The sequence below is a fragment of the Bufo gargarizans genome, chromosome 5 (assembly GCF_014858855.1).
Source record: "Bufo gargarizans isolate SCDJY-AF-19 chromosome 5, ASM1485885v1, whole genome shotgun sequence".
Lineage (NCBI taxonomy): Eukaryota > Metazoa > Chordata > Amphibia > Anura > Bufonidae > Bufo > Bufo gargarizans.
In genome coordinates this window covers 89,084,211-89,095,518 of record NC_058084.1, presented here as the reverse complement: position 1 = coordinate 89,095,518, position 11,308 = coordinate 89,084,211, and the positions used below count along the sequence as shown (strand labels likewise).

Genomic DNA, 11,308 nt, shown 5'->3' with positions numbered 1-11,308 from the left:
TCTGAGCTAAATGTTGCCTATGAAGATGTTCTGTACCACACAGAAGTCCGTTGGTTGAGTCGAGGGAGAGTTTTGAGACATTTCTATGACTTACTTCCACAGATTACAGCTTTTCTACTTTCAAAAAACAAATACGTACCAGAGCTCAATGATGCAGAATGGAAATGGCACCTTGCCTTTCTGACAGATATAACAGAGCTACTCAACAGTTTCAATCTGCAACTTCAAGGAAAAGGGAAGCTCATCCGTGATATGCAATCAAATGTGAAAGCATTTGAAGTAAAATTAGGCCTCCTCATCAAACAAGTGAAGGAGGAAAACTTCTGCCATCGCCCCACAACTCAAAACCTGTTAGCAGAAAAACCATTGGTTCCATTCCCAAACAAAACATGTGGGGATTCACTGGAAACTTTGCAAAAGGAGTTCAAATTTAGATTTAAAGAGCTTCATCTCCATGAACAGGACATACAGCTTTTCCGTAACCCATTTTCTATTGACATTGAAAATGTGGATACAATTTACCAAATGGAACTGGCTGAACTGCAGAATTGTGACTCACTGAAAGACGCATTCAAGTCAAGCAGCCTTCCTAATTTCTATGCATCTCTCCCCTCTGAGACATATCCTAATCTCAGGAACCATGCACTCAAAATGGTAACCATCTTTGGCAGCACTTATGTCTGTGAACAGACTTTTTCAAGAATGAAACATCTGAAATCTCCAACCAGATCTATGCACACTTGCATCACTTGTTACAACTAGCAGTGACAAATATGGAACCGGACATTGACCATCTCATTAGCCAAAAGCAGGCCCACAGTTCCCATTGAAGTACTGGTAAGTCTGCTGATTTATTTTAACTTTACAAATTTATATTGTATTTTTCACTTCAAAATAACATATGTGCAGTGTGCATAGGAATTTGGTCATAGTTAAAGGGATTTTCCCATCTTGGACAATGGGGGCATATCTTTAGGTAGGATATGCCCCCATTGTCCTATAGGTGTGGGTCCCACCGCTGGGACCCGCACTGATATAGAGAACGGAGCCCCAAAAGTGAAGGCGGGCGCACTGCACATAAGCAGCCGCCGCCCATTCATTCCTATGGGGCTGCCAAAAATAGGCCATTTCCGCCAGCCTCATAGAAATGAATGGGAGCATGGGCAGTGCATGCGCAGTACACTCCCATTCACTTTCGGGGCTCCGTTCTCTATATAGGTGCGGGTCCCAGCACGTAACGATATTACCCTATTGTCCAAGATGGGAATACCCACTTAAAAACTATAGTCCGGCCCTCCAATGGTTTGAGGGACAGTGAAGTGGCCTCCGGTTTAAAAAGTTTGAGGACCCCTGCTTTAGAGGGTAGAGTCCTGACCAAGTTTTCACCCCCAGTAGAAGAGGGAATGATCCCAAATGGGCCCCCTCTTGCCCTGAGCCCCATGGTCTGCCACTAATAGTTACACCCCTGGCAGACGTTCCGTACTGGCCCCAGTGGCAAGTGGTTGCCAAGAATAGAGCAAAAACACTTTTACAACAAAATGTTGTTGAATGGGCTTTTTAAAAAGTTACAAAAAGGGGTCTTAAAAAAAAAATTATGCCAGAAACCAGCATAAAAACGTGGCCACAAACAATGTGTGCACATGACAAGTTTTTTCTGTTGATGGAGTTTTGATTCTGATTAAATCACAGAAAACATTTTTATGTTTTCTGCTACTTAACCAGTGGCTGATTTTGCTGATGTGAACACAGCCTTCACCTCCATCAAACAACACAATTGTGAGGGATTTCCATCAATAAAGCTTCCAGACCTGGTTCTCCATAGGCCTTTAGTCACCAGAAGTCTTCTCCAGCAAACCGAACAGAACCTGCCCCGCTGAGGCCACAAGGCTGAAGGCAAAATGAGGACTGAACAGGCTGATGTTACTAATTGCCCTAGGTCCACATTTGTAAGCTTCACAGGTCACATGACAGGTCACATGATGCTTTTCTTTTGCTCAATGTCTATTGGTTAAATTTCCAGACTACTGGTCGTTCTGCAGGTATTTGTCAGTAACGGGTGACACATCTTGTGGAATAATTAGGAGGCTTTGGGCCTCCTGCATCAACCCGTGCCACTTTCAAAAATGGGCTGGGATTAAGGCCCCTTTCACACGAGCGAGTTTTCCACGCGGATGCAACGTGTGACGTGAACGCATAGCACCCGCACTTTTTTTTCCATATATATATCATGAAAGCAATTGAATTCATAACTAAGTAACCACTAGGTATATGGTGCATGTACGTCATCGTACAAATGAAGGGTCTTAGGCTGGGGATACACAGCGACTTCTTGTCGCTGAAAAGTTGCGCAACATTTTTTATAATGATAGTCAATGGTGTCACACTGCAACATGCGACAAGACAGTCGTAAAAAATCCATCCAGGTTGGATTTTTATGCAACTGTTGCGTCGCAGCATGTCACAGTGCGCCACTATTGACTGTCATTACACAAAATGTTGTGTGACACGTTGCAGTGTAGTTGTTCCCTTATTCCCACCGTGTAGCCTTAGAGGGTCATATTATTTACATTGACAGGGAATAATAATCTTGGGGGGGGGGGGGGGGGGATTATCAAAACTGGTGTAACAGAAAACTGCCTTAGTTTCCCATAGCAACCAATCAGACCCCACCTTTCATTTTCCAAAGGAGCTCTACAGAATGAAAGGTGGCATCGGATTGGTTCCTATGGGCAACTAAACAGTTTTCCTTTACTTCAGTTTTGATAACTCTCTATTTTTTTCAGCACTGTTAGCAATATGCTTATGCTGTATAGACAGCAGATTCTCCAGCGGTCTGGCTGTGGTGAAAATTAACCAGCACACACAGCAGCCGCTGATTCCTTTCCAATTACCCGCAAGCAAAATGGCCACCGTGGCGCTTCCGCCCAACACAGTGACGTCGCTGAAGAATCACGTGTGGTATACAGTCTGCCCATGTTACGTCATTACTGTGCGACCTAGTCGGCACGTTGGAGCGTAGTGCCGCTGGTTCTGGCCCGCTGTGCGGTACGTGGTCCGTTTCTGGTCCTTTACCTCACGTTTTGCTTCCTGTCATCTGATTCTCCTCAGTAACTTGGACGAACCTTCTATTTCTTACAGATTTAGGCTGAGTATGGAAGCCCCGAAGGACGCCCCGCCGCCAAAACAGCAGCCTATGATTTACATTTGTGGAGGTAAGAAGACCGGTGTAGTGTGGTCCCTGGATTCTTCCCTGCTTGGGGTTAGTGGGGTGTACACGGACCTGGAGCGGTCTGTCAGCACACCCTGGTATTTTGGGAGAGGCACAGTTCTCACACACTTGGTCTTCATCAGTAAATGGCATACTACTGCGGGGTAGGGAGAGTACTCCTATCATGTATAGAAGTAGTCGCCTGTCAGTCATATAGTGCGGGACTGCTCATAGTCCCCCAGATCACCAGGGACAGGGGTTCTTCTTACAGCATACTTCTCTTTTGTAGGTATTTTATTGCCCACATATTTTGGCACACAGGTGACCCTGTCATTTAAGCGCTATCTACTTCTAATATTTAAAGACGACCCGTCACCACAAAATGCGATCCGAAATCAGCATGTTATAGAGCAGGAGGAGCTGAGCTGATTGATATATATTCTTGTGGGAAAAGATTCAGTAAAACCTGTAATTTATACAATTCTATGTCTGCTTTTTGCACCTCCTGTGGACAGCTATTGGTACAGGGGGGAGGAGTTATCAGTGACTGACAGCCATCTCTGAATGGACTCTTATACACGCAATGTCCTCCTCCCTGTACCAATAGCTGTTCACAGGAGGTGGAAAAAGCAAAGATATAAATTACAGGTTTTACTGACTCTCTTCCTACTATATATCAATCTGCTCAGCTTCTCCTGCTTGATACCATGGTGTGTTCAGATTGCACAGCATTTTGTGGTGACAGGTCCTCTTTGAGGGGCTTTTCCAGGATCACATTGAGGACATATCTTTACGATTGGCCATTAATATCTGATAGGTGGGGATAGGGCTATGCGATTAAAATAAAAAAATGCATTTCAACTTTATGGACGATTATCAGTTATAATCTTGATTTATTTATTTTCTTGCTAAATTAACTAAAAAAACATGTCCAACTAGCCCAGCTACAGTCAGGGTGGTCATCTTCATAGCCCTGTACCGGGGTCAGTGGGTGACGATACTACAATACATAATCTATATAACAGCGTCAGCCAAATGACACTAGAAATTAGGGATCGACCGATTATCGGATTTACCGATATTATCGGCCGATATTCAGGATTTTGAACACTATCGGTATCGGCATCTATTTTGCCGATATTCCGATAGTGTATGGGGAACACAGATCGCGCTGCTGACAGCGCTCTCCGTGTTCCCTCAGCAGCAGCACAGGGGAGAAGGAGCAGTGTCTCCTCCCCCTGTGCTGCTCCTGCCGCTGCAGCCAATGAAAGTACAGGGGACAGGAGGAGGGGAGGAGCTATGGCCACTGCTCCACCAATGAAGATTAATCTATCATTCATTCATATACAGGAGGCGGGAGCTGCAGGATCACATAGCCGGCTCCGGCCTCTATGAGCTGTAGCTGCGATCTGCGGTAGTTAACTCCTCAGGTGCCGCGGATCGCAGCTACAGCTCATAGAGGTCGGGAGCCGACTATGTGATCCTGCAGCCAGCTCCCGCCTCCTGTATATGAATAAATTAGAGATTAAGCTTCATTGGTGGCGCAGTGCGCTCCCCCAAGCCCCCCAGTATCAGACATTGGTGGCGCAGTGCGCCCCCCCTCCCCCCCAGTATCAGACATTGGTGGCGCAGTGCGCCCCCCCCTCCCCCCCAGTATTGAGCAGTGGTGCGCCCCCCCCCCCTCCCCCCCACCCCAGTCGCAGTGCGCCCCCCCACAGGATCCCCTCTCCCCTGCTCCTCCGATCGGAGCCCCAGCAGTGTAATGCTGGGGTTCCGATCGGTTACCATGGCAGCCAGGACGCTATTGAAGCCCTGGCTGCCATGATAAGCTCCATGCTGCTGTGTGCACAAAGCACACAGCAGCAGGGACAGTGTGAGCTCCTATTCACCCTGATAGAGCTCTATCAGGGTGAATAGGACAAGGGTTCTAGTCCCTAAGGGGGCTAAAAGTTAGTTTAAAAAAAAAAAATACAAAAAAAATAATAAAAACACCAAAATATTAAATGTAAATGAAAAAGAAAGATTTACAAAAAAAAATACACATTAACAATAAACATTAATTTTCAGCAGATTTGTGGGAATTTTTTTTTTTTTTTCAAAAATGAAAATTCCCAGAATATCGGTATAAATTATCGGCTATCGGCCTGAAAGTCCACAAATTATCGGTATCGGTATCGGCCCTAAAAAATCAATATCGGTCGATCCCTACTAGAAATCTACTTGTAATATTTTAACGCCTTTCCTCGCTGCCTCCAAGAGTTTTCTATTGCACATTACAGGGAGGAGGTATAAGAGGAGAGGGAACTACAACTCCCAGCATGTCTAGGCTGTTATGTGTTATCAGAGGACATTAAATGGGGAGGGGGTATAAGAGGAGAGAACTACAGCTCCCAGCATGTCCAGGCTGTTAGTATTTGATATCCGATGACATTACAGGGAGGAGTTACAAGAGGTGAGAACTACAACTCCCAGCCTTTCCCTGGCTCTCATACTGAATCCATTGCTTCTCCAGTTTATTCTCCCCCACACAATTGTCCTCTTCTACAGGTCCTTCCCCACCGCTTCACTCCTCCATTGCCCTTGTGCAGCACTACACCAGCGCAGCCTGTGCAGGGTCTCTTCAGTCCCTACCGCCCGCCCAGGATTAATGGAATGGGTAGCAGGGACTGGAAACTACACGGTCTGCGCTGATACAGCACTCCAGAAATAAAAATTTGTTATCACGAGCTAAACCCGGCCATATCCCCTTCTTACTCGGGCAGCCCCTCTGAGTTGAACACTGGAGCATTATTATGATCCAATGCTCGCCCCCTTGCCCTGTGCTTAATCATGCATGGCAAGGGCTTTTTTGCTTATGTTTTTCATTGCTAGACGGAGGCTTCCGCCTAGCACGGTTCCCAGTGACATCACTGGCACTGATGGGTGGGCTTTAGCACCATTTTACAGACTAGGAGAGCGCTAAAGCCCGCCCATTCGTTTCTGATGACGTTACTGGGCTCACTGCTAGGCAGAAGCCTCCGCCTAGCTTACCCATGGAGAGCCCGGTACGTCACCGGATCTCCAGAAAAAGCCTGTGGGATTCAGCGCAGGGCAAGGGAGCGCACCGGGGCATGAAATGCTCCGATACTCATGTCAGAGGGGCTGAGTGGGGGATATGTCCAGGTTCAGCTCTGAACCCCGACAACCTCTTTTAATTTGATCAGTCGCCATGACTGTCAACACCCCCACCGATCTAGTAGGCATCTCCTATCCTGTGGATAACGGATAACTGGAAACTACCATAATATCCTTTTAAAATTATATCTCATATTTTGTTTTTAATGCACTAATGTTCTTGTACCAGAATCAGTCCCACACACCATGGATGTCTTCCCTTTGGTTTTCTGTTGCGATGCTTTGCTATAGAGGTTGGTTGGTCAGCCTGCCTGTGATCTACCACTGCTATCTTTTTCTCTGAAATCTTTCCTTTTTTTTTTTATCAGAATGTCACACAGAAAATGAAATAAAAGCCAGAGATCCTATCAGATGTCGAGAGTGTGGCTACAGAATTATGTACAAGAAAAGAACAAAGAGATGTATCCTTTAATCAGTGCGCGTTTCAGTCTAAAAGAAATGATTGGCTTCTAGCCGTATGGACAGCTGTGATGTCACACCGCTGATTGTCTAATGTGCATGGGGTGTCCCGTCTCTTCCCCATGGCAGATGATCTGGGATGGATGTTGTAGTTCAACATGCCTACTTCAGAGGTGTCTGGCAGCAGCTTGTTACCCTTTGGCTAGTGAGGACACTTGCATGCTCAGCTGAGCAAAGTGTGCAAATTGGTTTGTGAAGAATAGCTGTCTCTGGGTCAAACGAGTGTTTGGCAGACGGCTATCTAAGGCTACTTTCACACTGGCGTTTCTGGGTCCGCTTGTGAGATACGTTTCAGGGCTCTCACAAGTGGTCCAAAACTGACCAGTTCAGCCCCAATGCATTCTGAATGGATAAGGATCCGTTCAGAATGCATCAATTTGGCTGCGTTTGGTCTCTGTTACGTTTTTTAGACGGTCACTAAAACGCAGCTTGCAGCATTTTGGTGACCATCTGACTGATTATGCGGAGCAAGACGGATTCGTCTTGACTTACATTGTAAGGCTACATGCACACGACCCTGCCGTTTTCTCCGGTCTGCCGTCCGTGTGCCTTCCGCAATTAACGGAACAGGTGGCCTAATATAGACATGCCTGTTTTTGTCCGCAAAACGGACAAGAATAGGACATGCTATATTTTTTTGGCGGGGCCACTGAACGGAGCAACAGATGCAGACAGCACACGGAGTGCTGTCCGCATTTTTTGCGGCCCCATTGAAGTAAATGGGTCCGCATCCGAGCCGCAAAAACTGCGGCTTGGATGCGGACCATAACTATGGTCGTGTGCATGAGGCTTAAGTCAATGGAGATGGATCCATTTTTCACTGACACAATATGGTGCAATTGAAAACTGATCCGTCCCCCCCATTGACCTTCAATGTAATTCAAGATGGATCCGTTTTGACTTAGACTTTTTTAGAAGGAATAACGAACGTGTGTTTCCCGTTGCCGTATTGCAGACCTGCAATACACGGGCACCGTTCCGTGTGCATTCCGCATCACTGATGCGGACCCATTCACTTCAATGGGTCCGCAAATCTGGAGATGCAGAACGGAAGCACGGAATGGAACCACTACGGTTTCGTCTTGTACTTCCATTCCGCAAAATGATAGAACATGTCCTATCTTTTTGCGGAACGGGCGGATCGCGGACCCATTAAAGTGAATGGGTCTGCGATCCGCTGCGGCTGCCCCACGGTCGGTGTTTGTGCATTGCGGCCCGCAATTTGAGGGCTGCAGAATGGCCACGAGGCGCACACGTTCGTGTGCAGGAGGCCTATAGCAGGGCATGGTGGGAGTTGTAGTTTTAGAACAGCTGGAGGACCACAGGTTGGGCATCACTGCTCTAAAGGGTAATCCAGTCAAACAGATTTTCTGATGTGAATAAAATGTATATAGATGTGTGTGTACAATGGTTACTTTTCCTTAATTAATTTTCAGTGGTGGTTTTTGATGCTCGTTAAAGTCTCCAACTTCCAACAGCCTTGGATATTTTTTTCCCCCCATGCTAATTTTTTATTTTTTTTCTAATGGACTGTATCAGATATAGTGGTGTGATGTTATAAATTATTACATGCTTTGTAATAAAAAATTTTATGCTGGATTTAAAGGTCCGTTAATTTACTGTTTGGTAACCTACCACAAAAGCCTTTTTGTTTTTTGTGAAATCACTCTACAACCTATTATATTTTTTGTCATAAATAACATAACTTTAATCTCTGGGTTAGTACGAGCGATACCAAATATATAGATATAATTTATTTTTTTGTGGCAAATGCACAAATCAAAGATAAATTCTGTCATTTTTTTTATTTATTCACTATGTGGGATAAACGAGGCCACTTTTAAATCTGCGTTTTGAACAGGTTTGCAGGGGATCAGCAAAAAAAACGCATCCCATGATGCACACAAAAACTCTGCTTGCAGCGGGTTTGTGACCGACATGGGAACGCAACCAAACGGAATGCATTCTGGTGTGTTCCGTTCCGTTTTGTCCCCATTGACAATGAATGGGGAAAAAACTGAAGTGTTTTCCTTGGGGGTTGAGATCCTGATCTCCATACCGAAAAGGAAAACACAGATGTGAAAGTAACCTTATGTGATAATTGTGCAGTGTGGGTTTTTATTTATGGAGGGCATTTATTTATGCATTTGTTCAATGAAGAAAGTGTTTTTTTTTTTTTTTTTTTACTTGGAGATTTTCTTAAAATTTAATAACGTAACTTTTATTTTTGCAATTTATTATCCCCACAAGAGGTCTTTGACAGGCGATCTTCTGATCTCTTCAATAATACTTTTATTGCAGTACAGTGTATTATACTGTCAGTACTTTACTAAGAGGCCTCTGGTCCCAGACAGGCAATCGCTGAGGACAGGACTGGGGGCCTTGATTAGGTCGCTGACTGCCATGCACAGACATCACTGATCCCCTTTGCTCTCTCTTGTGAGAGTCAAGCTTCTGCTCTCCGCTTCACCGGAGTCCTGGGCAGCGCCTAGGGCTCTTTCACACGAGCGGATGCCGTGCGTGGAATCTGCTGCCTGAAAGAGAGCCAAGCCCCGCTCCGGACAGCAGAGACACGGAGCACTAACATGTTAATGCTGATAATGCTCTGTGCTGCTCTGTCATCTTTTTACTACAAAATCACAGTAAGATAAAGTTGTCACTGTTAATTTGTAGTAAAAAGATCACAGAGAGGCACGGAGCATTATCAGTCATGTTAATGCTTTATGTCTCTGTTGTCCGGAACGGGGCTTGGCTCTCTTTCATGCAGTGGCTTCCACGCACGGGATCCGCTCGTGTGAAAAAGCCCTTAGACTAGGCCGCAGTAAAAAGGCGTATCGGTGGTCCCTACCAGGTTAATGGTATGTCCACATGTGACTTCCAAACTGGATTTTCAACAGCAGTACTATAACCTTTTACAGTAGCAGCAGTTTTACAGACACGCGCTGTGTAAGAAGTCCATGGCAGAAATTGCCCCTCCATCCTTTGCAGTGCATAGGATAAAATCTACAGCAAAATCCGCGACAGGTATGCAGTTGAAATTCCACTCTATGTTGGCCATACAGGCTATGTTCATGTCCTACACTTGGACAGCACACAGACTGAACCCTTTCACACGGGCGAGAATTCCGCGCGGGTGCAATGCGTGAGGTGAACGCATTGCACCCGCACTGAATCCGGACCCATTCACTTCAATGGGGCTGTTCAGATGAGCAGTGATTTTCACGCATTACTTGTGCGTTGCGTGAAAATCGCAGCATGCTCTATATTCTGCATTTTTCGCAAAATGCAGGCCCCATAGAAATGACTGGCGCTGCGTGAAAACCGCAAGTTTCCCCAAGCAAGTGCGGATGTGGTGCGATTTTTCACGCATGGTTGCTAGGAGATTGTAGGGATGAGCAACCCCGGACCCCATTAAAGTGTATTCACTGTATTATTTTCCCTTATAACATGGTTATAAGGGGAAATAATAGCATTCCTAATACATTATGCTTAGTAAAATGTCGATTGAGGTGTTAAAAAATAAAATATTAACTCACCTCATCCACTTGTTCGCGCAGCTGGCATCCTCTTCTTGCTTCTTCTTTAAGGACCTTTGGTGACGTAATCGCGCTCACCGCGTGGTGAGCACAGTGATGTCAGCGCACCCACCACACATTGCACCCACGCGATTAGAAACTGAACATCGGAACGCAATCTCAGTTAAATCTGACTGCAATTGCATACCTATTTGCACGATTTTCCCTGATCGCAGACGCAACGCATCCGGACACACTCGTCTGCAAGGGGCCTTAGAGTCAGTGTGCCAATTAACACGTGCGACTTTCCACATGGACCATTGGTCTATGTGATGAGCAACAGACTGCACATGGACTAAGTTTTTATTTTTTCTGAACCATTTATCCAAAAATCACGGACAGAGAAACATTTTTTACGGACAAATTGGGAAACTGATGAACCAGAAAGATAAGTAATACATATCTATAGGTCATATACTAATACTGAACACATTACAAGCATTTACTGTGAGCTTATAAATGCTGCAAATTACGACCAGCCTATTTTTGCAAACTGTCCAGGAATGTCTGTGAGAACTGTTTGCATCCAGTAATGACAGCAGAGTGCTGTACTCAAATCTCTCCACTTGGTGGCAGCACCTCTTACTATATAACAAGTGGCTTTGGGTTGGATTGTGATGTATCTGTTAAATCAGGCATGCTCAACCTGCAGCCCTCCAGCTGTTGCAAAACTACAGCCCCCAGCATGTCCGAACAGCCTACAGCAGGGCATGGTGGGAGTTGTAGTTTTGCAACAGCTGCAGGGCCGCAGGTTGGGCATCCATGTGTTAAATAAATGATTATATATACTATTTTATCCTCACAATTTTATATCAGTCTTTATAATTTGACTTGTGCCTTCATTTATCAGGATATTATACTGATAGGCTAGATAAATAAGACTACTTGGTGA

At 45.3% G+C, this 11,308-nt stretch overlaps 1 protein-coding gene across 1 annotated transcript; it reads left to right on the top strand.

The window, feature by feature from the left end:
• The first annotated feature begins 2,964 nt into the window (after positions 1-2,964).
• On the top strand, positions 2,965-8,440 carry POLR2K (RNA polymerase II, I and III subunit K). The gene is made up of 4 exons (XM_044295120.1): positions 2,965-3,045; positions 3,139-3,212; positions 6,691-6,783; positions 8,278-8,440. The coding sequence occupies exons 2-4, from the start codon at positions 3,152-3,154 to the stop codon at positions 8,298-8,300; spliced, it is 177 nt and encodes a 58-aa protein (XP_044151055.1). The 5' UTR covers positions 2,965-3,045; positions 3,139-3,151; the 3' UTR covers positions 8,301-8,440.
• The last annotated feature ends 2,868 nt before the right edge of the window (positions 8,441-11,308 follow it).

Bases quoted from the DNA above. Each gene is read 5' to 3' on its own strand.
- POLR2K (XM_044295120.1), top strand. From the start codon at position 3,152: ATGGAAGCCCCGAAGGACGCCCCGCCGCCAAAACAGCAGCCTATGATT. The intron at 3,213-6,690 runs GTAAGAAGACCG...TTTTTTTATCAG, and splicing joins TATGATTTACATTTGTGGAG to AATGTCACACAGAAAATGAA. The intron at 6,784-8,277 runs GTATCCTTTAAT...ATTAATTTTCAG, and splicing joins CAAGAAAAGAACAAAGAGAT to TGGTGGTTTTTGATGCTCGT.